We start from the raw sequence: 24,866 nt of genomic DNA on the forward strand, positions 1-24,866 counted from the left end.
CACTCTACATACTCTTTTGGGCACAATGTAAATGAGCGACCTCCCAAGAACGTTGGATGGCAAATGCCGTTGGAAAACGTCAAACTCATATTCTTCTTAATTTATGAAAATCTTTTTTCACTTGTTCTTATTTTTATTTTTATTTTTATTTTTATTTTTATTTTTATTTTTATTTTTATTTTGGTTCAAGAACAGCACAACGCCAATGTCATACGGCTCTAGACATCGTAGATAGGCAATGCAGTGCAAGGACAAGATTAGATCGATAGTACGACATGATGGTTGGGCTTCCACTTTCTTTTGCCCCTGCTTACCATACGCACCACAGTTATGTCTACCCGTTGGGATTCAAGAAAATCATGATCACAGGGGGCTTGTTGGACAACCAAGCCGCGTGCGTATCGGGTCTGCATCTTGGCTCGGTATTTGGATGCGAGTCAAGCTGTTGATTGTTTTTGTCTTCATTTGCTGCTCTGACTTGTGGTGTTCAGCGAGGCTAGTTGGACAAGATATCATATGCTTCCCTGCATTAGATCTCTTTGGGTTCGATCCTTGGTGGTACCCGGATAGACATGCAAAGGATCGGTCTTGATGTTGCTGTGTAGAGGCATCTCGCAATGTGGTTGGTAGACCAGTTACATAGTCTTTTAAATATCGAACCCTCCATCACTTAAGCAGGAGGGATTTTCGGTCATTAGAAGAAGTCTGACTCCGATCTACGAAAACCAGAATGATACTAAAGCGCCTACCAAACAGCTCTTTTGGAATCCACCGCCTAGTCTACGCATGCACCGCTTTTATAACAACCAGACAGGTACAACGTAGAAGGAAGAGAGCAAAAACAAAATAAAATGAGGCCCAGAGATATGAAAGAACCCAGTTCATTTTATTCACTGTACCCTCAGATGACCTTTTCGAAAAACGGGGAAAAAACGGTACGCCATGTAACTTCACAACATATCAAACTACTGCCGCCGCCTATTCGCACATTTACTGAACGATCTCCTCGGTCTCCTCCAACACCTCCTCCATGATCTCCTCGATGACCTGCTCCTCCTGGTCGGTGGCGAGCTCGGGGGTCTTGGCCTTGATGAGGTCGGCAACGGGATCCGCCGGAAGGCCGTAGATCTCGCGCTCCTCGGCAACCTCCTGCCTGATGGCCTCGCGCCAAGCGAACCACTCCTCGAGGAGGCGGCGGCGGGCCTCGACAACGGCAACGTCGGCGCTGCTGATGCGCTCGGCGTCTTCCTGCTCGAAGATCCTCGAGTACTCGCGGAGGTTGCGGCGGATGGCCTTCTGCTCCTCCTTGCTAAGGAGGGTAGCGGGGCGCGGCCTCCACTGGAACTGCTTGAACTTCTCGATAGCCTCCTCGCGCAGCTGCTCACCCTTGAAGTCATACAGATGATATCCGTTCTCCATCTGTTTTTGTTTCACGTTAGCGATTTCTGCTGCACGTCATCTTGATTTAATACCAATGATACTTACAGAGTGCTTCCACGCGGAAGCCCAGGTGGCAACGAAGCGACCCGAGGGGTCCCACTCAACGTCGGTGACACCGTAGTGGTCAGCGGTGTTCATAAGCTGAAGGTTGGCGGTAAGGTCCTTGTCGGACTCGGGCTTCTCGCCCTCAAAGTCGAGGTCGTAAAAGTCGAGATCAGAGCTCTGAGTGTTGGCAACAGTGGCAACGACCACAAAGCGTCCCTTAGGCGACCAGTAGATGGCATTGCTGTTCTTCTTCTCGAGAGTGCGGAGGTGCTTGAAGTTTCCAACAGCATTGCCCTTGGCCTTCTCAGGGCAGAAGAAAGCGACCGACGTCTTGGGGGGAACCGCGGTGGCACCGACAGGCTCGGTGGTGGTGATGATAACGAACCTGTCGCCCTTGGGCTCCCAGGCAAAGTTTATTACGGTATCCTTGATGGTGTCGACAACTTCCACAGGGACTCCCTTCTCCTTGACACGGAAAATCTCAAGAGTGGTAGCCTGAGACTTTTTGGACTTGGAGTGACGGTCAACCTTGACGCACAGATAAGCACCCTCGGACTGCCAGTGGAGCTTGGCATCCGAGACGCTGAAGAGGTTCAGTGACCTGACAACTTGCTTGGAGGGGATGCTCATCAAGCCGACTCTGGCGGGGTTGCTGCCAATCTCAGGGGTCCAGAAGCAGAAAAGTTGCTCGTAGGACTTGACACCGTCGCGCTGCACGGTGGCGGGAGCCCAGTCAAAGTCCACAACGCCCTCGATCTTGATGGCGGTCTTGTCCAACAAGTTCATCCTCGGAAGCTCGTAGACGGAAATAGACTGGCCGGGGTTCAGCCTGGCGACGTACTTGTCATCGGCAGACCACTTGAAGGCGGGCCAGGGGAACTTGGGGGCCTTCTTGGGAGCCTCGCCCTCGGCGGCGGCGGGGGTGTCGAGCTGGGCGAAAGAACGAAGGGGCTTGGAGGTCTCGATATCCCAGATAACGTAGTTCTTGCCGTCGTCTTCTACAGAAAGAGCGGGGTGACCCTCCTCAGGAATCGAAATCGGCCTGTTGGACCAGGTGACAAGGTACTTTTCGTTGGGAGAGAAGGCGACAAGGTTGACAAAAGGATGGGCAAAACGCCTTTGCCTGGTCCACGAGGGACCACCCCAAAGCTGAACACCCTGGGCGTGGACGGAGGTAAGGTAGGTACCGAGGGGCGACCACTGCACAAAGGTCTCGGTCCAGTGTTGGCGGTCAACAATATTCTCGGGCGTATCCTTCTCGTTGTTCCAGAAGACACCAACGGACTCTCCCCTGAACATGACAAACTGATCTCTGCCGCGGCCGCTGGGGTCGGCCATGAAGGAGCGGAGGTGCTCCTTCTCCTGGAACTCCTCGATCTTGGGAGGAGTGTACTCGTCATCGATACGGCCCTCGCGACCATAGCGGTCGACATCGGTAAGCTTGTTGACGCGGAGGGTGTGCTTCTTGTCGAGGGGGACGAGGTCGAGCTGTCTGCAGGCGGCAGCGGCCTCGGCGGGCGACGAGTACTCGACAAAGGCGAACCTACAGAATTCATATCAGTGGCCTGGTCGGGGAGCCAACATGCACAGCATAGGGACACATCGCGGTTCGGGCGCGGCGATGGATGGCCGGTCTGTAGATGCGCATCATTTTGAAGGCGGCGGCTGTGTTGCATACCTCAGCGACTTTCCATCCTCGCCCATGGGCATGAAGATGAGGTCCTCCCGGGTCTTGCCAACCGTGTTGAGCTTCTTCAACAGGAACTTGACGAGCTTGGGTTTTTGCTCCTCGTTGACCTCGGGGAGGCCGTCGACAACGACAAAGGCATCGTAGCCCTGCTCAAGCTGAACCTCGTACTTCTCGCGGATATCGGAAATGTCGACCTCATCAACATCGAAGTCATCCTCGTCGAGGTCCTCGTCGCGGAGGTGGTCGAAAGAGGGCGCCATGCTGGGCAATTAATCGGCAGTCTGTTATGCTTGGTGGGTGCCGGGGATTAGTGGTAGCTGGCGATGTACGGGTCGGGAAGGCGCCTCTGGTGGTGGTGGTGGTGGTTGGACTTGGTGGATGACGGGATTCTGGGCTGGCCGCTTCGGATTTTTTCTGCGATGCCGCGGGCGGAACAACGTGCTGGCTTATGCGGTCGTCAGGATTATTGTGAGAATTTGTGCGCAGCGCGCAGATTGTGGTGGGGTTCAGTGAGAACGGCCAGAGAACCAGGGAAGACAGTGAAGGGAATGCCCCACTTTAGGAGGCAATAATGCACGTTGATTGGCTACCCTACCAGATCCCCTCTCTCTGGAATCGCCAAAATGGGAATTTATGTCAGTGAATGCAATGATGGGGTGGATAGTTTGGAGGTTAAAGAAGACGGAGCCTCAGATATCATGGATATTGCACAGTCGCAATGAACACTCAGCCTGGGAAAGTCAAGTTCTCGATGCTGTCTCTATTCTTCATCAACTACAACTTTTTCGGTTTCCTTTCTTTTTAACAAAATGATGGCGGCAGGCAGTGGGCTAAGCATTGTTCGTTTGTGCACGGAACCAATATTGACCATGGCAACGTCTGTCCGCTTTCAGCAGAGTTTACAGGTTTCAAGTTGCCATCACTTTGAAGTCAAGAAGTGGACTGAAGGTTGCGGTTCGTTCGTTGCACCGACTCAGGTTCCCTTTCCTCTTGGCTTTGAGCCTCGACGGTAGTCCCCTGGGCTCCTCGCTTCTCAAAGTGCTGGCTGCGCTGTCCACCACTATCCACCGCCGCCGCCGCCGCTGCCAGCCCAAAGCTCCCCTCCCCCCCCCTTTCTTCCTTCCCCACGGAAGACGTCCAAGTGGGGTCCCCTGCTGCCCACTCACCTCAAGTGGACATTTTGTCTGTCAAAGGAGGGGCAGACGGCCTGGCATGCGAGTGACAAGCATTTTATGCCACCTGTCGCAGGCGGTGAGGTAAAGGAGGAACAGGAAGCTCTGGAATTTTGCCGTGGCCTGCCGTCCAAAAAGTGCCTGGAATTCAGAAGAGCATCATCCGTCCCGCTGCTGGCAGATTGTTGTAGAAAGGAGGCTTCGCGTTCAGGGTATCCATAACGTCCACCCAAAATATAGTACTACCAAGCTTCAATTGCTTCTTCTTCTCTTCCAACCTCAACCCCCTGTGCACCCCGTATCCCCGACCTTTTGTCTAATACTTAAGCTTCTTCTACATCATGGCAAGTTGATTTGTACATCACTTTGGGCATCTTTCCGAGCTCACCGTAACTAACCAACCGCCTGACCATCTCCAGGCCTCGTTTAGCCCCACCCAGATCTTCGAGGAGGGCACCACAGAAGAGAAGGGAGAGAATGCCCGTCTCAGCGCCTTCGTCGGCGCCATTGCTGTTGGCGACCTCGTCAAGAGCACCCTTGGTCCCAAGGGCATGGACAAGATCCTCCAGTCTGCGTATGCTTGTTCACCAAACCCCCCGCCTACATGCTTGACACGCCGCCGTCATGTGCTGACCGCACCATCACAACATCCAGCTCGACCGGTGAGATTCTAGTAACAAACGACGGTGCTACTATCCTCAAGTCTATCGCTCTCGACAACGCCGCTGCCAAGGTCCTCGTAAACATCTCCAAGGTCCAGGACGACGAAGTCGGTGATGGCACCACCTCGGTTGCCGTCCTTGCCGCCGAGCTCTTGCGCGAGGCCGAGAAGCTTGTCGACAAGAAGATCCACCCTCAGACTATCATCGAGGGTTACCGGATAGCTAGCCAGGCTGCGCTCAAGGCCCTCGAGGACTCTGCCGTTGACCACAGCAGCAACCCCGAGGCGTTCAGGAAAGACCTTGTCGCCATCGCGCGCACGACACTCAGCTCCAAGATTCTTGCCCAAGACAGAGACCACTTTGCCGAGCTCGCGACCGAGGCCATTCTGCGCCTGAAGGGTTCCGCCGACCTTAGCCACATCCAGATCATCAAGAAGTCCGGTGGCAAGCTCAGCGAATCATATCTCGACGATGGCTTTATTCTCGACAAGAAGATCGGTGTCAATCAGCCCAAGCGCCTCGAGAAGGCCAAGATCCTTATTGCCAACACATCGATGGATACCGACAAGGTCAAGATCTTTGGTGCGCGCGTCAAGGTCAACTCTACCAGCAAGCTCGCCGAGCTTGAGAAGGCCGAGAAGGAGAAGATGAAGGCCAAGGTTGAGAAGATCAAGGCGCACGGCATTAACTGCTTCATCAACAGGCAGTTGATTTACAACTGGCCCGAGCAGCTGTTCACCGATGCCGGCATCATGTCGATCGAGCATGCCGATTTCGATGGCATTGAGCGCCTTGCTCTCGTTACCGGCGGTGAAATCGCTTCTACCTTCGACCACCCGGAGCAGGTCAAGCTTGGATATGCCGACTTGATTGAGGAGATTATTATTGGCGAGGATACCCTTATCAGATTCTCCGGCACGGCTGCCGGCCAGGCTTGCACTGTCGTTCTCCGCGGTGCTACCGATCAGTTGCTTGACGAAGCCGAGAGAAGTTTGCACGACGCTCTTGCCGTTCTTTCACAGACCGTTAAGGAGTCCAGGACAACACTGGGTGGTGGATGCGCTGAGATGGTTATGGCCAAGGCTGTTGAGGGTGCTGCTACTCGGGTTGAGGGCAAGAAACAGACCGCTGTGTCTGCCTTCGCCACTGCTCTCAGGCAACTGCCTACCATCCTGGCTGACAACGCTGGTCTCGATTCTGGCGACCTTGTTGCCCGTTTGCGCAAGGCTATCTATGACGGTCTGACCACCTATGGTTTGGATCTCATGACACCAGGCGGCGGTATTGCCGATATGAGAGACTTGGGTGTTATTGAGAGTTACAAGCTCAAGAAGGCTGTTGTTTCTTCGGCCAGTGAAGCCGCTGAGGTATGTAACCCCTATTTCAATGCTGAATACGGCTTTGAGCATGCTAACCATCGTGAATAGTTGCTTTTGCGTGTGGACGACATAATAAGAGCGGCCCCCAGGAGGCGGGAGAGGCACTAAACTCGTACTTTTTGATGGACGAGGAGAGTTGGTGGAGAGCAGACTATGTAAATGACCTTGAGCATAGCAGTGCTGAATGCTTGATGGTGTGTGGTCTCGCCGTCCCAATACTAGCCCGACCTTTGATTCTTGTTGATGTCAGACCACGATGTCATGCCGTGCGCCAAATGATGCCACAACTGATATAGCAGAGACCCAAAACTAATAACCACGCCATCTCATGTCTGCCGCCTAACTTGACTAGCCAGCCTTTCATCGTGTATGTAATATTCTACCTTTTTCTGTGTCGGAGAGAGATCCACCAATCGTCCATTCAGATGCATGCCGATATTACCTCATTCAACGTTATTCGACGAAACATCAGGGAAGGAGTGTCATATTTTCATGACTGTCAACGTTAGGAACACACTTCCTACAGCTTCTGGTAGGAAACCTCCCTCCAATCCTTCATTCGACCCCCCTTTCAAACACTTCATCCCAACCTGACCTAGTCACCTATACCCTTTGAAATAAAAACTCCCACTGAAGAGCATTCCATCCTCCTTCATCATATCCAGCATACTAGCAAGCCCCATCCCGAACTACACCAAACACGAGCCAAGTACTTAGGTTCAGTTGTTTTCCCCAAGCCTCAAGCCTCAAGCCAAAGCCTCGGCCAACCTCTCCTTCAACAAGCGTCCAATCACCTCGGGATCCGGCCCCTCGGCCCCCGCGGCGACCATATCCTCCCGCGTGAGTCGGACGAACTTGATGTCTGGGTTCTTGGCCAGCACCGCTTCTTTGACTTGCTCGGCGTCCGAGGGGGACACGCCGCCGCCGAAGATGATGGCCTTGGGCACCTTGAGGTCGGCTGGGGTGGCGGCCGTGGCGTTGGAGCCGAGGTTTGACGAGGGGAGGTGGGAGAAGGTGCCGGTGCAGAGAGGGGGGAGTTCCGAGAGGGAGGTGGAGAGGGTGAGGGTTGTGTGGACGACTAGTAGGGGAGGGGAACGGGGAGGTTAGTTTGGGTGAGTAATTACGTGGAAGGTGGATGTAGATATACTAATGGGGAATGGGTGTGAACGTAGTGGAAAGGAGAAAGGGATGGACGAACCGTCATATTCTGGAAGGAGCTTTTCGCGAATGGCTTGAGCGACCTCGGGGTTGTTGCCGAAGGAAGCGATGGGGATTGCGGCGGCGGTGGACATGATGATAGCTAAGTAGTGAGTTGCACTTGGGGGTATAGCTTTAGGTTGGTGGGATTGTTCCTATAATTCTATGCTTTGACTGCTAGAGAAGATGGGCAAGCCTTGGTACTTGGGATAGTAGTATCGTGGGGATTCATATATCTCGTTGCTTTACTCGAGAGCCATTTCTGACCATGACTGGAGCTCTCCTTCCAGTTGTATTGAAGTGAGGCTTGGAAAGCCGTCGTCGTTCCCGTCGTTGTGTATGTCGGACAATCTGTAACGATTGTCACCGGTGACCGAAGTCCCGGACCAAGGAAACAGCTGCAACAAATTGTCTTAGACAGCAAATGCTACTCACTTACAGGTACTGCGAATTGCTTGGCTGCTTCAGTAGTATTTTTGGGGAAGGTTCGAAACCTTTGGTTTGGCGGAGAGCGGGACATGATGAAGACCGAATCGGGACGATGGGATGATTCCGGGGACCGGCATGGAGGAGGCCCAGCCCGGAGCTTCATCAAGACCTCGTCACCGAACGGAAGGCAGATTGCTGCGCCGTAGTAGTAGTCACGAACAAGACTACCAATTGTTCTCTTCCCTTGAGATACCACGCCTCGCCTTGAGTTCGTCGTGCCGTGGGGTAATCCGCTAATGAATTCGGGAGTCCGGAGACACAGCATTGTTTAGTCGCCTGAAGCCGCGTAAGTCGTGGAAATCCTTGTCTTCTAGAATTGATTCCGGTCTTCTTGTGTAATTTGGATGCATACGGGCCGTATAGTCAAATGGTGGACGAATTGTCCTTGACACCGACTGGAGGACCTGTATGTGAAACATGGCTATGTTGTGCGAAGATTCACCGCAAAATATGCTCGAGTATTAATAGAGTTTTGTGATAAAGGGACGGCGTATTAGACGAGCGCGCGGATCCAGTCTTGCACGGAATAATGTGACAATGTCAGCTCAAATGTACCAATTCGGGATTTCGGGTGAGGGAGATGGAAACACTTTCTACAAGGACGCAGAGAAGAAGTCTTCCTTCCGTCTCTTCCTGCTCGGGTTGTTTGGCATCTCATTGGCGACCAGGCTCGGTCCCGAGATGGTGGCTATCCACGCCCATTCTCGTAGTAAGTAGGACATGAGGCTCGTGTCGCATCAAGCGAGGAAAGACTGGCTAAAAGTCCTCCAGTAGTACATAGGTGGAAAGGGTTTCCAGCTGAGATGAACTTGTCTGGAATGCCACTCGTCTTTTGACCTACATGTGGACTCTTGGTACCGCATTTGTTTAGCAACAAGAACTGAACACGACAACTTGATGTCATGGGAGTGCATCATGCAGGTCGTTCCTAACCTCTTCCTCTCCTCTATGAGAATTCTTGTATTTGCAGCCTTGCTGATAGGTACCTCTACACGGATATATTACTGCATCACCGTCCACGCTCTGCGAAGAGTTCCAGGATAGCTTTCTCTTGTCTCTTCCTACCCTCCTTCCTCAACGCAAGACATTGTTTTGAATATCCCACGCCGCACTGAACTGGGGATGTTCCAGCATATCGTACACATTCACCTCGGTATTGGAGTTCTGAATCAACACTCGTCCCTGCATCTAGACTTGGCCATCTAACATTCCAGTCCACTTTACATCTTGGAGCCTTTCGCGTACGACGGGCCACTTGGTAACGATGCTCTTTCTTATTCTTGGCGTAAACTTTGCGATATGCCTAGGTGGTCTGGTTGATGCGGATTGTCGAGTGCCAACTGAGCAAAGGTGGTGGGTGACGTCGATATTCATCCCAAGAGAGTGGATAGGCGTGGTGGGTTAACCGACTTGAATAGACGGATGCCCGGGGTTGGCAAATGGGAGTCCCTTCGGATTCTCTTCCCACAACTGACCATGAATCGTCCAAAACAGCAATGGACGAACGAGGGCGATACAAAGGCTAGGTAGACCAAATCACGTAGGAGAAGGGGTTTTATAGCATCTCTCGTCCCTATCATCCCATGGTGCCATCCAAATCGACATTGTTAGTAGAGTGATCACACATGATCAAGTCGACTCTCCCTCGAGTGTGTAAGTTGGACGAAAGAGGAAAGTCTTGGGAGTTGTAAGACGAAGGGTCCTCCGGCGGCATTGAACACTGGCTTCCGCATCACGTGGCTGCCCGCATTCCGGCCATCGGCCACCGGCGTGGAGATTTGCGGCAGCGTGAACTGCCCTGAGAGCAAGTGGTAGGCAATTCGGTCCGTTGATTGGCTAGAAATGGGATCGCCGCTCTGAACACCACCCCACTTTCCTTCCATCTCAGACGAGCCGGGACGGCAGACGGAACCGTAGGTGGGGCCCTTGAAGCCAAGTGTGGAACCAATCACCGTCGCAAATCAGCCACAAAGCAGCCTCACTTCTTCCGGTTTTGGCGGACAGTTGGCGGACCGTGGACCACCAACACCGCGACCGACCTCACTGGACTGAGACTCCCGGACGCCGCCGCAACGCAAGACACTGCCTGCAATGAACTGAACAGAAGACCGCGACGGCAATGTCACGGTAAACTGAAGGAATCGCATCTCTCAGCTAGTACTCCACTCCCGTCCAGAACTTGTTCAGGTACCTGAGGTCATCGTGCGCTTCGTTCCATGCTTGGGCTGGCCATCTGCATCAGAAGAAGAAACTGCTGAATCTGCAATTCGCTGCTTGTGCGCCTACACGTCTCGAGGCTCAACTCAACACCTTCTCTCCACCGTACGCGATCGCAGGCATCACACAACCGCATCGCATCGCAGCATCCCTACTCTATCTATACCTGTCACATCAGGGCACCCGGCATACTCGACACAATTGAGCCGGCAGGACGTGGTCTTTTTTTTTATATTTCTTTTTTTTCCTTCTTCCCTCCAGCTCCAACACCCAAGGGTTGACCCAATTCTGTCGTGTCTTGGATGATTCGATCATCCATCATTGATCGGTCACTCATCCTTTCCCTTTTCGCGACCATCTCGTAGCGTATCATCATCTTCACCGGCTTTTGCTCCAAGCGCCCCTACTTGAGCGACAAACCTAACCTGCTACTTTGCGCTTCTTGTCCGGTATCTTGAGCGTCCTGACCCCCCGGCTGTTCAAACAGCGGCCCATACGCATCCTGTCTTTCAAGTCCAAATTCGGACAGCAAAGAACGGCCATTCTGTTGTCGCGTTGAAACAAAGTCAGCTGTCGCGCCCGCAAACTTCCTGCTTTGTTCAACTAGGCCACAGTCGGCGACCTGTTAATCGCAGCTGTTTACTTTCCTTCACCCAAGAATTATTCCTACCCGGACTTTTCGTCAGGGCGCAAGCTATTCCATCCACTGAAGCTACCAGCCCTTACATCATCTGCCAGCCCAGCTTCAGTTTAGAACACCACAAGGTTCTAGTGGACACCGCACCCAATCATCCCCAATTTCTCCCGTCAGTGGGTGTATTGTGCTACACCACCGGCAACATGGCCGCGCAATGTAGGAACATTGCCCAAGCTGGTCTCCCCTACCGAATGAAACTATGCTAACTCGGTCTAGTTACTCCCGAGGAGGAGGCGACCTACGCCCGCGTCATCGATGAAATTCTCGAAACTGCCGACCTCGATACAATTTCTCGCAAGGCCATTCGGCAGAAAATGGAAGCGGCCATAAACAAGGATCTAAGTGACCAAAAGGTCAGTCGGTGCTAAAGCCCGCCTTGTCTGCTGCATTGGCTTGCTGCTTCTAATAGAAACCCCAATGCTCTCCTAGCACCCTCCCCGGTTTCGGTTGTTCGATCACCTGCTGACAGTTCTGGACTCCGTATAGCATGCCATCAAAGGCTTGATAGAAGCCCGATTCGACGCCGCGCAAGCACGCAAGGCTGCCCAAGAGCCAACACCCGAAGAGGCGACTCCCGAGGCGACTCCTGACAGCGACGAAGATGACGCTGCTACCGATGGCGAGATCGAGGTCCGGCCTAAGAAGCAACAAAAGCGCGAGAGCTCAGAGGATGCCGACGCTCGCCTGGCTGCCGAACTCCAAGCGCAGGAGAATAAGCTCTCTCGCGGACCCCGAACACGAGGTGGAGGCGCAGCCAAGGTGACCAAGAAGTCCAAACCCAAGGCCAAGACACCAAAGAAGAAGAGCGCAACACGGGTCAAGTCGGACGATGATAGTGACATGGAGCCCGAAGAGGTGGAAGGGACCAAAAAGCGCAAGGCCGGTGGCGGTTTCCAGAAGCCCTTCAACCTAAGTTACCCTCTCCAGGAAGTTTGCGGAGAAGCTCAGGTTGGTGGTCATTGTCCAATAGGCCGTGAACCGAAAACTAACCCCATCACAGCTCTCACGCCCACAGGTAGTCAAGAAGCTCTGGGAGCATATCAAAGCGAACGAGTTGCAGGATCCCAGCGACAAGAGACAGATTATTTGCGACGAAAAACTTCAGGCGGTATTCAAGCAGAGCTCAATCAACATGTTCCAAATGAACAAGCTCCTCGGCAACCAGCTGTATCCGATTGAAGAGTAGAATTCCACGTTCTGATCTGGGATGAAAGGGCTCCTCACGTTGGTATTGGGTCATTGGGGACTAGGCAGTAGGCTGGGCGTGCATGGCGTCATTGGAAAATCTCTGGGGCTTCGGAACTACTAGTATACCACAATACGTCTCGTTTTCATGGTTTGAGGGTTGATAGGAGAGGTGTATGAAAGGGATAGCGCATTTTCTCGGGTTTTGCTATTTGCTGGGGTTTGTCTTTGAGACTTTCTCAGGGGCGCAAGGGGGGTTTCTCTTACCCCAGTCATACCAATTTGGAGGCAGATACAGGTTATGAGTAAGTCGGAAGGGTTACTCGTCGGTTAGGTTAACGTGCCTCGCTTATAGCGTGCACCTAACCGACAAGTAGGAATAGGAAGAACAGTGACCGAGTTTGAGTCATGCCTATCACCGGCGGTCGACGGCTGGGTAGGGCTGCTCGTCCTGGTGTCAAACTTTTTTCTGGAGAATGGAGGTGCATATCCTCATCAGCTCATCTCTTAGCATTTTATGGTGGTGTTTAGTATCATGGTGACCTACCATAGGGAACGGGAAAACAGGCATGGCGAGACATCAGCGATCTTTCTCCTTTGTTGTGTTCGTACTTGAGAAATACAGCAGTCCTTCTCACATGCACTTCCAACACCACCATAAGGCTGAAGCCGATAGCTAGTCACTTTAAAAAGGGGACGACAGGGTATGTATGTTATGTACTGATTGCCCCTATACGGTCGCCATAGTCAGGCATGCCAAGCCAGAAACAAAATGTCGGCACCGCCGTTACATTTACGGCATAAATCAGAATGAATCATTCTCCATGCGAGAGACCAGATAATGCAAATCCGGGGAGTGACTCCCCGACGCTCGTTGCCGAGCAGTGTAGTCTCGATCGAATCGGCCAATGCCATCGAAGCTGAGCCACTCCGTCATGGACCTGAAGATCGCCAAACAGATACTATACGCTAACTCAACCCCTGCCCAGCCACTGTTTGTTTTCTGGTAGGATTGGTATCCGGTACGAACCGAGCATCGTGGAGGCAACGCGACGGGAGGCATGGATGTTGGCTTTTTCGGGGTACTGTGTACGCGGCTGTGATGATGACGGAGTCGCACTCCCCGGCAATTTGCACGAGTTTTGGTTTGCGCAGGGCGGCACTTGAGGGGAGGCGCTACAAAAAATTATCGGGCCACGGCGGTTTGCTAGGTAAGCGAATAAATGCTGGAAGCTCCCGGACCCCACCATCAACGTCAACACTTTCAATTCAATCATTCCGGCCCTTCTCTCTGCTACCGACCCAAGTTGGCCCAACTGTCCCCCAATCGTTACATCATCCCTATTCAAAAACAGTTGTAGGGATTTGTTCTTCCTCTCACAGTATCTCGCAAGCCTCTTCCCCCCACGAAGACTGCAGAAATCCTAGAGCCCCCTTCATACCAACGAGTTTCCAACAGCGAGCCATTTCTAAGCATACCATCACCACAACAGGGTAGCAGTGACGAATTTTCTTTTTTCTCAATCGGTCGAAAGCTCTCGAAATCATGTCTTCAGCGGAGCAAGCAACCCCTCAGGGACCTAGAGGCGACAGCAACCGGGATAGAGGCCGAGGACGCGGAGCAGCTCGAGGCAACCGTAATCGGGGTGGTGGTGGTGATGGTGCTGGTCGCGGTGGCGCTGGCCGTGGAAAGAGCAGAGGTGGAGGACAACAGGGTGCGGCACCTACACCTGCGCAGGATAGCTCATCCGGCGACAGCAACCCCACCCAGTGGAAGACACAACAGCAGCAGGAAGCACAAGACGACGACGACGCCGAGGTCTGCTTTATCTGTGCCAACCCCATCACCCACCACTCTGTTGCCCCTTGCGGCCATTCGACATGCCATCTTTGCGCCCTGCGACTAAGGGCACTTTATAAGAACAAGGATTGCCCGCATTGCCGAGTGAGTATAGTCGTTCGAGAGACACATTAGGTCCCGTTTGCTTTGGGTAGCTGCTGACATGCGTAAACGTCCAGACTGCCGCTCCCTTCGTTATCTTTACCGACGACCCCAATAAACGCTTTGAAGAGTACACGAGCAAGGAGATCACAAGTACGGATGACAACATCGGGATCAAGTACGCGGGCGAGCACATTGTTGGGGATACTGTCCTTCTCCTGCGGTACAACTGCCCCGGCGGAGAGTGTGACTTTGCCGGTCTTGGTTGGCCCGATCTGCATCGCCATGTGCGCTCTGTTCACCACAAGAAGCTTTGTGACCTGTGTACGAGGAACAAGAAGGTCTTCACGCACGAGCACGAAATGTTTACCGATAAGGAGCTACGCGACCACATGAGCCGCGGCGACGATAAGCCTGGTGCTGTTGACCAGACTGGATTCAAGGGACATCCGCTCTGCGGCTTCTGCGGCGAAAGATTCTATGATAACGACAAGCTTTACGAACATTGCCGCAGCAAGCATGAGAGATGCTTCATTTGTGACCGTCGCGACTCTCGCCAACCGCATTACTACCGGAACTACGATGCTTTGGAGGAGCATTTCAAGCAGGATCATTATATTTGCCAGGAACGGGAATGTCTGGAAAAGAAGTTTGTCGTTTTTGACAGCGAGCTGGATCTGAAGGCTCACCAGCTTAGCGAGCACGGTAACTCGTTGTCCAAGGACGTAAGGAGAGACGCACGCGTGGTCGATATCTCTGGCTTCGACTTTAGGTCTTCATACCAGGAGGAGCGTGGCGGCAGCAGCAGTGGCGGCAGAGGTCGCGGGGGAAGAGACGGACGAGGCGCACGCGGTCGGGATCCTAATGCCGAGGCGTTGCCCGTCAGTACTGCTCAGCCTCTACGAAGAGACGAGCTTGCTTTCCAGCGGCAAATGGCTATTGCCCAGTCAGCATCCTCTGCTCGTCCGAGCGCGGGTCCTTCTTCCGGCACTCGTCCAGCCGGACAGACATCTGTGGTTCAGTCACGACCATCCAGACCCCAACAGCAACGGGAGCAGCAGCAACAGCAACAGCAACAGCCTATTATTGATGCCATGCAAAACCTTAGCGTTTCCGAACTCTCGTCTCTTACTCCTGAGCAGCGCGCTAGTCTTACGCGGCACGGTGCGGTGATTGAACGTGCTTCGAACCTCCTTGGCAACGACGCCACCAAGATCAACCAGTTTCGATCTTATATCTCGAATTTCAACAAGGGCTCGATGACTGCTGATCAGCTGATCGATGCCTTCTTCGCCCTCTTCTCTGAGACCTCATCCAATGCACTAGGTACTCTAGTGCGCGAGGTTTCTGAGCTCTTCGATGACAAGAACAAGGGCGCATCTCTCAACCGAGCATGGCAAAACCACCGCACCATCAACGAGGACTACCCCAGTCTTCCTGGCCTTGGTGGTATGCACGGAGCTACAACAGCAAGCAGCGGATGGGCGGCCGCCGCATCGGCGACCCCAGTTACTTTACACTCCAACGGAGGTCTAGCAAACGCCCAGTCACGACATTCTAACCACGTGTTGAAGCTCAAGAATAGCACCAGGATAGGTGGCGCTAGCGAGCGTGGCCTGGAGCGAACAGTCGCCTCTCTCCAGGCCGGCGGATCGAGTAGCAGCAGCTCGAGCAGACTCGTGCCCGGTACCAACGCCTACGCCGCCCAGGTTCGTCCCACCGTGAACAACTCGGCGGCATTCCCTGCTCTTCCAGGAGCCAAGAAGCCCGCCACCACATCAGGCTTGTCAGGCTTCACTGCGGCCGCAGCCGGTGGGTCCTCATCATCTCGTCCCGCTCCCGTCACTGTCCCTTCTGCTTCGCGAAGCAGCGGCAGCACGGCGACCACCATCGCCAGGAAGGTGGCCGGCGGCAGTGGCAGCATGCAGAAGCCCGGAAACGAGGACGCCTTCCCGGCACTTCCTGCGGCGCCCAAGCCTACCACTACTCTGTTCGGGTACGGCAGAGGTGCGGTACGGAGAAACTTTGGTCAGCCCAAGGAGACGGGATTCAACTGGAGCGCTGGAGGCGGAAGCGGCGGTGCGTCAGGCTCGTCTTCGGCTCAACAGGCTGGTGGTGAAGGCGACGCAGATGGCGCTGGTGGTGGGAAGGGCAAGAAGAAGCAGAAGAAGCAGGTTTTGGTGCAGTGGGGTTAAGTTCCTCAGACTTAGGAAGGATAAGATATGAATGTTGGTAGTGATTGAGTGGCTATGTAGTGGGAGGATGCATTCAAGGTTGAGGCATACATACTCCCGATAGCAAAGCGATGTCCAAAGTATCATCGATTGGAGATATTACAATAAAGCAGACTGAGACCACATACACTCTGGAGGAATACGTGACATATGTATAGGAAGCGGAGGAGGTTTTCAAAAACCAGGGCCTACATCGATAGGTAGCTTTGAAACAAAGAAGAACCATTCATAGCGGGGGACCATGTAGCGAACGAAATCATTTTGCCGCATAGTACCGACGACGATGTACCCCGTAATGTTTTTTTTTTTTTTTTTTTTTTTTTTTTTTTTCCTTGTGAAATGGCCACCGCGTTATTGCCAAGAACTGAAGTGAGGGATGACGGATCTACGATTACACGAATGCAGGAACGAGTTTAATGACGGGTGACAGTCATACGTATGCAACACGCGCGTCTGTCTGTCTGTCTGTCTGCCCATGTAGGTACGCAAGTAGGTAGGTAGGTAGGTAGGTAGGTAAGTAAGGTAGTGTAGGGAACAAGAGAGAGAGATCATGGAGAGGAAGAACTTGACAGCTGTCTTTCTTGAACTATGTTGTACCACCCAACAACCTCTGGGCATCGAGTCAAGTCACACCACACAACGTCACTGTCGCCAATAGTGATAGGTATGTATGTGTGTTTTGTTCCTCAAATAAGCAGAGGGGTCTTTCCAGTTTTTGGCTGCCTACTAAGCCCGAGCCACTTCCGTTGCGTTGTGTTGCGTTCTGTTTACACCGATACGCTATATGATCTAAGATCCTCGGGAGTCATGCCTCACTTCTATTGTGTGCCAGTTATTGATAGGTATGTTTATGCGGCATGTGTAAGGGGAGGGTTTGAGGACGGGATATCAGCCATGATTTGAGGTTTTCGTTTCCGTTTCGGAAGACGGGAAAGGGGAATATGGGGAAACGGCGGCATGGGGGGGAAAATGTCAGGTTACCTATAGTGCATCTATTGATAGTTGTATGTAGACATTTTCGTTCATCATCGGGACAAGGGAACGCAGGGAGTGTGTGTGTGGTCGAAATCAGATCAGATGGATCAGATCAGATCGGATGGAAAATGTTCCCCGTTTTAGGAAGATATCATGATTGTCAATGATGTGGAGTGGAGTGTTGCCTGGTGGTATTGGATGACCCGATTACTGGCGAGACAAGAAGAAAAGAAAACCAAGAGACTAGGAAGCGAATTGGGATGGGATGACTGAATAAATGAGTGAATGAAAAGAGGATGGGATGAATGCAATGTGAAAAGTAGGTACAAGAATACTTCAAGTGGGGTGACCACCTACTAACAAGCATATGATATGTATATGCTCTAGGTAGGTATGCATGTGTTTGTGACTGCTTGTGCTTCTGCTTGATGCTTGATGCAATGTTTGTGATGGTAGAGCGGTCTCGGAATCGAACTGGCAAGTCGGAATAAAGAAAAGAAAAAAGAAATTCTCCGACTTTGGTACCTAAAAGCATGGGCGGGCCAAAAGTAAATCAAAGCAAAGCAAAGGTCACGTCATTGGGACTACCTACATTGGTTTACAGTCATGCTTTTTTTTTTTCAGTCATGTGTGTTTGGGTAGTTTAGTTGGTTGGTTGGCCATTCATTGTCTTGCATCTCAACAATTCTCTCTAACATGCACACAGGTAGTGTAGCTCAGTTCCAAGTGCTTGGCCCAGTTGAAAGCTGAAGGCCGAAAGAAGAAAAGGAGGTGTAGGTAGGTAAACATCCATGTGCATGAGACATGTGACCCGCTTCCCATTCTTCGACGGGGCTACATATAAGACTAAAACCTGCAGAACGTCGCTTGATATGCGTGTTCGATAGAGAGTGGACGAACAAACTGGAGCATGGCTCCGAGTTTTGCAAGATTACATATCTTTGTGTGTGTGTATGTGTGTGTATGTACGTACCCAACGGTATCTAGCTAGGTATGATGATGATATCTGGCCGCTAAACACAAAGAATAAATAACCCGGGTGAAGAGTGAGTGAACGGTTATGGTGAGGATCAACAGCTCACACCTACAACTAAAACCATCAAACTGTCACTAGGGGTCACTGTGTCTCAGCAGTTGCAAGTTAGCAAACTCAAAGACAAGAGCAAGGGCAAGCAAGGGCTTGAGCTTGAGGTTTCGTGATGACGACTCGTCCCTTGTCTCGTCGGAAGTGGGAGAAAAAAAAGAAGGATCATGATTCGTTGAATAAGTAGCCTCCCCCTCCCAGGTGGCCGACCGGGCCTTTGCCCTAGAACCTGTGTACTGTCAGAAGTCGACGACCTAACCGTCCAAAACTCGAAAAAGGGTTGAGAGGGTCTGAGAGCGAGGGGTTCGACGTCCCCGGCCCGGATCTAGGTCGTTTTCAAAGAACCTCCCTGTGGAGCCGTTTCCCCGTTTTTTCCTTCCTCAGCCGTTTCCCGCTCCCGTTCCCGTCAAAAGCTCGGGCACCGTCCGAGTTCTTGCAGTGCTTGTTACTTACCCGCTGCGTCGGGTCACGGTGCTTGGACGAACTGTTGACGGGACTGCAATATGTGAGTGATGAATTGCGAACTGAAGATCAAGAAAACCGGGCTAGAGGTAGCTTAATAATACTGAAAAGCAAAAAAAGATATGTCTGACACACCCACGTGCAATGTGTGTTGTCTTTGAAGTCAATCAATACCTGATACATTTTCTGGGATTTAGTTGTAAGGTGGGAAAGGTGCCGAGTGCCCGGCTTACGCAACTCAAAACGGAGGACCGGCGGTTTGGGAACTTGAGGGCGGGGGGTTCAGGCGGTCAGTGTCCCGTCTTTGCAGTGATTTCGTTCTGTTCTTTTTTAGGTAGTAGATATGTAGCTCGAATCCTCTCACTGTGGTCCTAGGTAGGCCTCAGCTGTAGGTACGCCGGACCACTCCTCCGTCAAGGGCAGGGCAATGACGTTTCATCCCACCATCCCGCCCTCGGCTCTTTGTCGTTAACAGGAGCTGCAAAACTAGTTCTAGGTATCGATCACAAATTTTTAGAAATGGTCATGCAGGCATCGTTTAATTCTCTGCTTTTCTGTGGTTGAGAGAGAATCAAGATCTATTACATAGGGCAATGTGCGGATACAAGCAGTAAGAGCACAATAGGTCAGTATCCTCAGGAGTGTGATACATGGCGCATCTTGATGCTCTGTCCAGCCAGCCGTCGGTGATTTTCGAAACGGGAGGTTGCGGATCAGCCGTTTAGTATCTTGGTGACCTCTGAAGCCTCGAGAAAATTGGTTATCGTGTACTCTATTACTGAGTGCCGCTTATGACACCCTATGGATTTAATACGTACGCGGAATAACGAGTGTAGATGATAAACCTCGTTGTCGTATTGTTTTCAATAGCTGGGGCCGATCCGAGATGGGGTCTCAATCGTAGGCTGGATGGGGGGGTTCGAAGGGGTCCCCTGGCGAAGGAAAGGCACCAAGGGATCCACGGATTGCCCGGACACATGGCTCGCTATCAAGGACTCCCTTACAACTAAGTCGTCGTTTGCGCTGCGTAATCAGGGCACAGGCAGCACCGGGAGCGAACTTTGAGGCACTGCAGTCGGAACGTGATTGTGGGGAGTCAAGTTGGAGATGGTGGTTGAATTGTCGCTTTTTATATCGGAGCCATTCCATCCATCATCCATCTGTTCCGTTATAAGCATGGGGTGATCTACTTATTCAACGGCCACCTAGCTATTCAGCCACCCCCTCTCTCCCTTTCACCCGCCCCATCGCTGCAGGACGTCACGGCCAGAAGTATCTCGCTAGTATAAAACATGCCAAAAGGTACTATGTACATGATCGGATGTCCTGTACTGCATGCAACCCTTCCCTTCCACCCGATTTCTACAAGTCACACACACGGGCACACCTAAACAAAGGGGCCGGAATCCAGCTGCTTCCATACAAATCCATCTGCCACCCTTTCCTCCATTGGTCTTTCACCATCTTTCTCTCTCTTCTTCCCCCAACTCTTCCCACCGCCAAAACAAACCCACACTTGGTCTGAGCTCTGGACCGCGCCAAGACCGCACAACCGAACCTAACCAAACTCGACTCCGCCAAAGGGAACCAACATCCACAAGCAATACGTACATACATAGAGGTAGCTCTACCCGGTATTATTTATCTACCAAGACTCTACCCACCAACACACGCAGCCCAGCAGACGCACGCATACGGACTCCACGGCAACCACCCGACACCGCCTGCCTTTACATATCTAGACCGCACTCCCCAACACGACCGACCGACGGCTTCCACGCACCGAAACACACCCCGCGACTTGCATATTTCTACGCGCGCGCACACACACCAGAAGAAAAAAAAGAAGAAAAAACACCACCACAAAGACTATAGACATACCTTGCCTTGGATGTACTCCTAGGTCTGCTTCGGCCTTACCACTATCAGTATCCGCATTGTTGTCCCCAAGATGTTGCGACGGCCGTCCGGCCACGTCGCTTGCCGGCCCGAAGTCCTCCTGGCGTTCGCTTTCCTCCTAGTTAACTTGCAATGGCTCCAACTCGTTGATGCTCAGCCGCACCATCATGCGAGGTCCCCCCGCGAGGACGACGATCATGCCGTCCCCAACATTGCTACCTTGTCCACCCTGACAGGAGGTCGCCCCCAACCCGTCATCGAGACGCCCCGAACTCACGGCCGTGGCAAGCGGACCGTAGTCGAGATCGCCGACGGGCCCAAAACCGAATCTATCCGATTGAGCTACCATGCCCAATCCGACAACACCAACAACAACAACCACGCCGACTTGATTTCTAACAATGTGCGCGCCAACGCTCTTGCTCCGGACTCGTCCGTTCGAGCACCTCTGACCCAATCCAACAAGGTCGGCTCCTTGGGGGCCGAGCTCTCGCAGCATCAGATTGCGCGGAGCTTGGAGGATTGGGAAGTGGAAGACTTTGTGCTTCTGGCGACCGTTGACGGAGATCTGTATGCCACCGACCGTGTTCGTGGCGAGGTGCGCTGGCACTTCAAGGCCGACCACCCCATGGTGGAAACTCGGCACTTCCGAACCTCTCGCTCTCCCGTCGATGAGGACTTCCACGAGATGGATCACTGGATCTGGATAGTGGAGCCCACACGAGACGGCGAGATATACATCTGGAGACCGAGCGACTCGGGTCCCCAGCTGACCAAAATGACCATGACCATGAAACAGCTGGTCGAAACCTACAGCGGCCTCCATATGAACGGGATCGTTTACACGGGCGAGAAGAGGACCAACATGGTGACTCTCAACGCCGCGACCGGCGCCATGATCAAGAACTTGGGCCCCAGAGGTGTCAACATCAACAAGGTCGAGTCCGAGCGATGTCTTAGAGAATACGCCCTTGGAAACAGCATCACCAGCGAGTGCAGCAACAGAGAAACCATCACCCTCGGCCGTACCGAATACATTGTTGGTGTGTATCGCACCGACGGCAGCCCCATTGCATCCCTCAAGTATTCCGAGTGGGCCCCCAATGTGTTGGACGGCGACCTGGGCCAGCAACATTCAGCTACACCAGACAAGCGCTATATCACTGGCAAACCAGACGGAACCTTCTTTGGCTTTGGCCTTGATCGGGAGAATGGTGACCGGCCGCTCTTCTCCCACCAGCTCACTTCCCCTGTTGCTCGCGTCTTTGATGTCCTGCGTCGCCAGTGGAATCCGACCGGCAGCAGCGACACCGACTTGATCATCCTTCCCCAGCCTCTTTTCCCTGTTAATCCCGCAATTTCACGCCTTCGCAGCGCAAAGGTTTTCGTCAACCATACTGAGGAGGGTAGCTGGTATGCTCTTTCGGGAACCCAGTATCCCCTCATCCTCCATGCCCCACCTGCCCCCATCCACAAGTTTTGGCCGCTGGAAAGTTTGAACGAGGACAAATTGTCCGAAGCACTCGTCGGCACTCATGATCTGCCTGACTGGCGAATCCCCAAGGAAATCAACCGCCTAGTGCCACTTTTGGATGCGCCTCCTCCTCCCGCCGGAGACGCCGTTATTACTGGTAACCCCACGGTTCCTTCGTCAGCAGGGGCACTGCCCGGCCTACCAGCACCGGATACTGCTACGGCACTGCCTGTGCAAGCCTCTGACTTTTTCCTCAACCCCTTTACTCTTCTGGTTGGAATCGTGATTGTCATTGCCGTGTGGACAAGGGCCTGGATACCTCAGTCATCCAAGAAAGGCTACTCCTTGGAAGGGTTCCTGGATTTTATGAGAACGCTCGGGAGGAAGGTTGTGGACCTCACGCGCTTCAGGATTCACGTTGTTCGTACAGAGCCGACACCAACCGTGACTGATATCACGCCTCGCTTGGAGGCGGCTAAGGAGGAAAGCAGTAAGCCCGATGCCTCCTTGGCAGACTCGTCCGCCGGGGATTCTGGCTCAGATGAAGGGCTGGCAAAGAAGGAAGTGACGTTTGCCGACCTTCCTAAATCATCTGAGACGCCACCGCCCGTTGATACCACTGACGCTCCTGCTGAAGTTGTCAAGCCGAAGAGGAAGGCTCACAGAGGTCGCCGCGGCGGTATCAAGCACCGAAAGGGTCCTAGAAATGAGAACACCCAGTCCCGTGATGACGAACCCCCTGAGCCCACTGTGGACGAAGTCGTCAAAAAGGCTCAAGAGATTGGCCAACAGCCAAAGTTGGAGCCAGACGTCATAACCATTCCAAACGGTGTCGATAATGTTTCTGGTCCTATTCTGAAGATGGGCAGTCTGGAGGTCAACCAGGAGCAACAGCTCGGCATAGGAAGCAACGGTACCATCGTTTTCGCCGGAAAGTGGGATGGACGTGATGTTGCCGTGAAGCGCATGCTGGTCCAATTCAATGAGATTGCCAGCCAGGAAACCAAGTTGCTGAGAGAGAGTGACGATCATCCGAACGGTGAGTGGTATCAGCATGTGAACTTGATCGGTCATGTCACCCTTACTAACTGTCGCAGTCATCCGTTATTTTGCTCAACAACAGTCTGCCGGATTCCTATACATTGCTCTCGAACTTTGCCAGGCGTCCCTCGCAGATGTCATCCAGCGGCCCAGTATGTTCCGTGAACTTGCTCAGGCGGGTGAGCGCGACATGCCGGGAGTTTTGTACCAGGTCGCCAAGGGGTTGAGCCATCTGCACAGTCTTCGGATCGTTCATCGTGACCTCAAGCCCCAGAACATCCTTGTCAACATGGGTAAAGATGGTCGCCCGCGCATTCTCGTTTCTGACTTTGGCCTTTGCAAGAAGCTGGAAGGTGGACAGTCGTCGTTTGGCGCTACTACCGCCCACGCGGCTGGTACAACAGGCTGGCGTGCCCCGGAACTGTTGCTTGACGACGATGGAGGCCCCGGACCAGGTGCCACGATGACTTTTACCGACCCTGGTTCCAGCATGCACAGTGCTTCCGGTACAGGTTCTGGAGTTGTGGGAGCTGGTGTCAATGTGCGCCGCGTCACCCGAGCGATCGACATCTTTTCTCTTGGTTTGGTCTTCTTCTATGTCCTCACCAAGGGACATCACCCCTTTGACCTTGGTGATCGGTATATGCGCGAGTCGAACATTCGCAAAGGCAAATATGACTTGCAACTCCTTGAAGTCCTCGGCGACTACGCTCATGATGCCAAAGATCTCATTGAGAGCATGCTGAACAGCAACCCCAAGAAACGGCCCACTGCGATCGGCGTCATGGCTCATCCCTTCTTCTGGAGTCCTAGGAAGCGCCTCAATTTCCTTTGCGACGTCTCGGATCACTTTGAAAAGGAACCTCGTGATCCTCCTTCGCCAGCACTTGCGTTGCTAGAGGACCAGAGCTCTTGCGTGATTACCAACGGTGATTTCCTCAAGACCTTGCCCAGGGAGTTTGTTGAATCACTGGGCAAACAGCGCAAGTATACAGGCAATCGTATGCTTGATCTCCTGCGGGCGCTACGCAACAAGAAGAACCACTACGAGGACCTTACTCCCCAGCTTAGGAAGATGGTCGGGCCGTTGCCGGAAGGATACCTCGGTTTCTTTACGACTCGCTTTCCCAACCTTTTGATCAAATGCTGGGAAGTGATTGCGGATCTTGAGCTGGAGGAATCGGATCGATTCAAGGAGTACTATGAACCAGCTGGGTTATAGCGGATGTGTATTTTGTTTCTTGACTGTGCTTGTATTGCTTTCAGCGCATTTGCCAATATACATGCTTTTTCTAAAAGATATCCTTCCAGTCTCCCATGCGTCGTACATCAACCCTTCCCTCCGTAGCTGGCCTTTCGCCCCTGAAAGCATTTCGCATCAGGTACCGACGACAGTCAAGTATGCAGACCTTCGGGACCCTTCGACCCAGACCCTCAAGTATACGTTTGGTTCGGAAAATTCTCCTTATCCCCGTCCACCCCCATATTACTACCACTATCAATACCAAGTCTTACTTACCTCGTAGGCACACGACTCTTCCTTTTCTTCTTTTCCATGTTAAGGTCTTATTGCTTCTCATGA

The 24,866-nt window shown here is 52.7% G+C and overlaps 7 protein-coding genes across 7 annotated transcripts; 5 read left to right on the forward strand and 2 right to left on the reverse strand.

Annotated features, from left to right (window-relative positions):
- Positions 1–594: 594 nt before the first annotated feature.
- On the reverse strand, positions 595–3,662 carry un-10 (unknown-10). The gene is made up of 3 exons (XM_954434.3): positions 3,164–3,662; positions 1,486–3,028; positions 595–1,419 (listed from the first exon to the last, which is right to left on the reverse strand). Exons 1-3 carry the CDS (start codon positions 3,433–3,435, stop codon positions 991–993), a joined length of 2,244 nt encoding a protein of 747 aa, XP_959527.1. The 5' UTR covers positions 3,436–3,662; the 3' UTR covers positions 595–990.
- A 778-nt stretch (positions 3,663–4,440) lies between these two features.
- NCU02207 (T-complex protein 1 subunit beta) lies at positions 4,441–6,860 on the forward strand. The gene is made up of 4 exons (XM_954433.2): positions 4,441–4,691; positions 4,767–4,921; positions 5,002–6,376; positions 6,437–6,860. The coding sequence occupies exons 1-4, from the start codon at positions 4,689–4,691 to the stop codon at positions 6,494–6,496; spliced, it is 1,593 nt and encodes a 530-aa protein (XP_959526.2). The 5' UTR covers positions 4,441–4,688; the 3' UTR covers positions 6,497–6,860.
- NCU02206 (hypothetical protein) lies at positions 6,859–7,815 on the reverse strand. Its single transcript, XM_954432.2, has 2 exons — positions 7,587–7,815; positions 6,859–7,466 (listed from the first exon to the last, which is right to left on the reverse strand). Exons 1-2 carry the CDS (start codon positions 7,678–7,680, stop codon positions 7,135–7,137), a joined length of 426 nt encoding a protein of 141 aa, XP_959525.1. The 5' UTR covers positions 7,681–7,815; the 3' UTR covers positions 6,859–7,134.
- A 796-nt stretch (positions 7,816–8,611) lies between these two features.
- Positions 8,612–9,118, forward strand: NCU02205 (hypothetical protein; the record flags this gene model as incomplete). The annotated part of the gene is made up of 2 exons (XM_954431.1): positions 8,612–8,783; positions 8,946–9,118. 2 exons carry the CDS (start codon positions 8,612–8,614, stop codon positions 9,116–9,118), a joined length of 345 nt encoding a protein of 114 aa, XP_959524.1.
- A 985-nt stretch (positions 9,119–10,103) lies between these two features.
- Positions 10,104–12,751, forward strand: NCU02204 (SWIB/MDM2 domain-containing protein). Its single transcript, XM_954430.2, has 4 exons — positions 10,104–11,144; positions 11,205–11,341; positions 11,475–11,936; positions 11,989–12,751. The coding sequence occupies exons 1-4, from the start codon at positions 11,132–11,134 to the stop codon at positions 12,172–12,174; spliced, it is 798 nt and encodes a 265-aa protein (XP_959523.1). The 5' UTR covers positions 10,104–11,131; the 3' UTR covers positions 12,175–12,751.
- A 556-nt stretch (positions 12,752–13,307) lies between these two features.
- Positions 13,308–16,618, forward strand: NCU02203 (C2H2 finger domain-containing protein). The gene is made up of 2 exons (XM_954429.3): positions 13,308–14,118; positions 14,193–16,618. The coding sequence occupies exons 1-2, from the start codon at positions 13,720–13,722 to the stop codon at positions 16,308–16,310; spliced, it is 2,517 nt and encodes an 838-aa protein (XP_959522.1). The 5' UTR covers positions 13,308–13,719; the 3' UTR covers positions 16,311–16,618.
- A 3,433-nt stretch (positions 16,619–20,051) lies between these two features.
- On the forward strand, positions 20,052–24,815 carry stk-14 (serine/threonine protein kinase-14). The gene is made up of 2 exons (XM_954428.3): positions 20,052–23,282; positions 23,341–24,815. The coding sequence occupies exons 1-2, from the start codon at positions 20,822–20,824 to the stop codon at positions 24,504–24,506; spliced, it is 3,627 nt and encodes a 1,208-aa protein (XP_959521.1). The 5' UTR covers positions 20,052–20,821; the 3' UTR covers positions 24,507–24,815.
- The last annotated feature ends 51 nt before the right edge of the window (positions 24,816–24,866 follow it).

Source organism: Neurospora crassa, linkage group VII, assembly GCF_000182925.2.
Source record: "Neurospora crassa OR74A linkage group VII, whole genome shotgun sequence".
Classification (NCBI taxonomy): Eukaryota; Fungi; Ascomycota; class Sordariomycetes; order Sordariales; family Sordariaceae; genus Neurospora; species Neurospora crassa.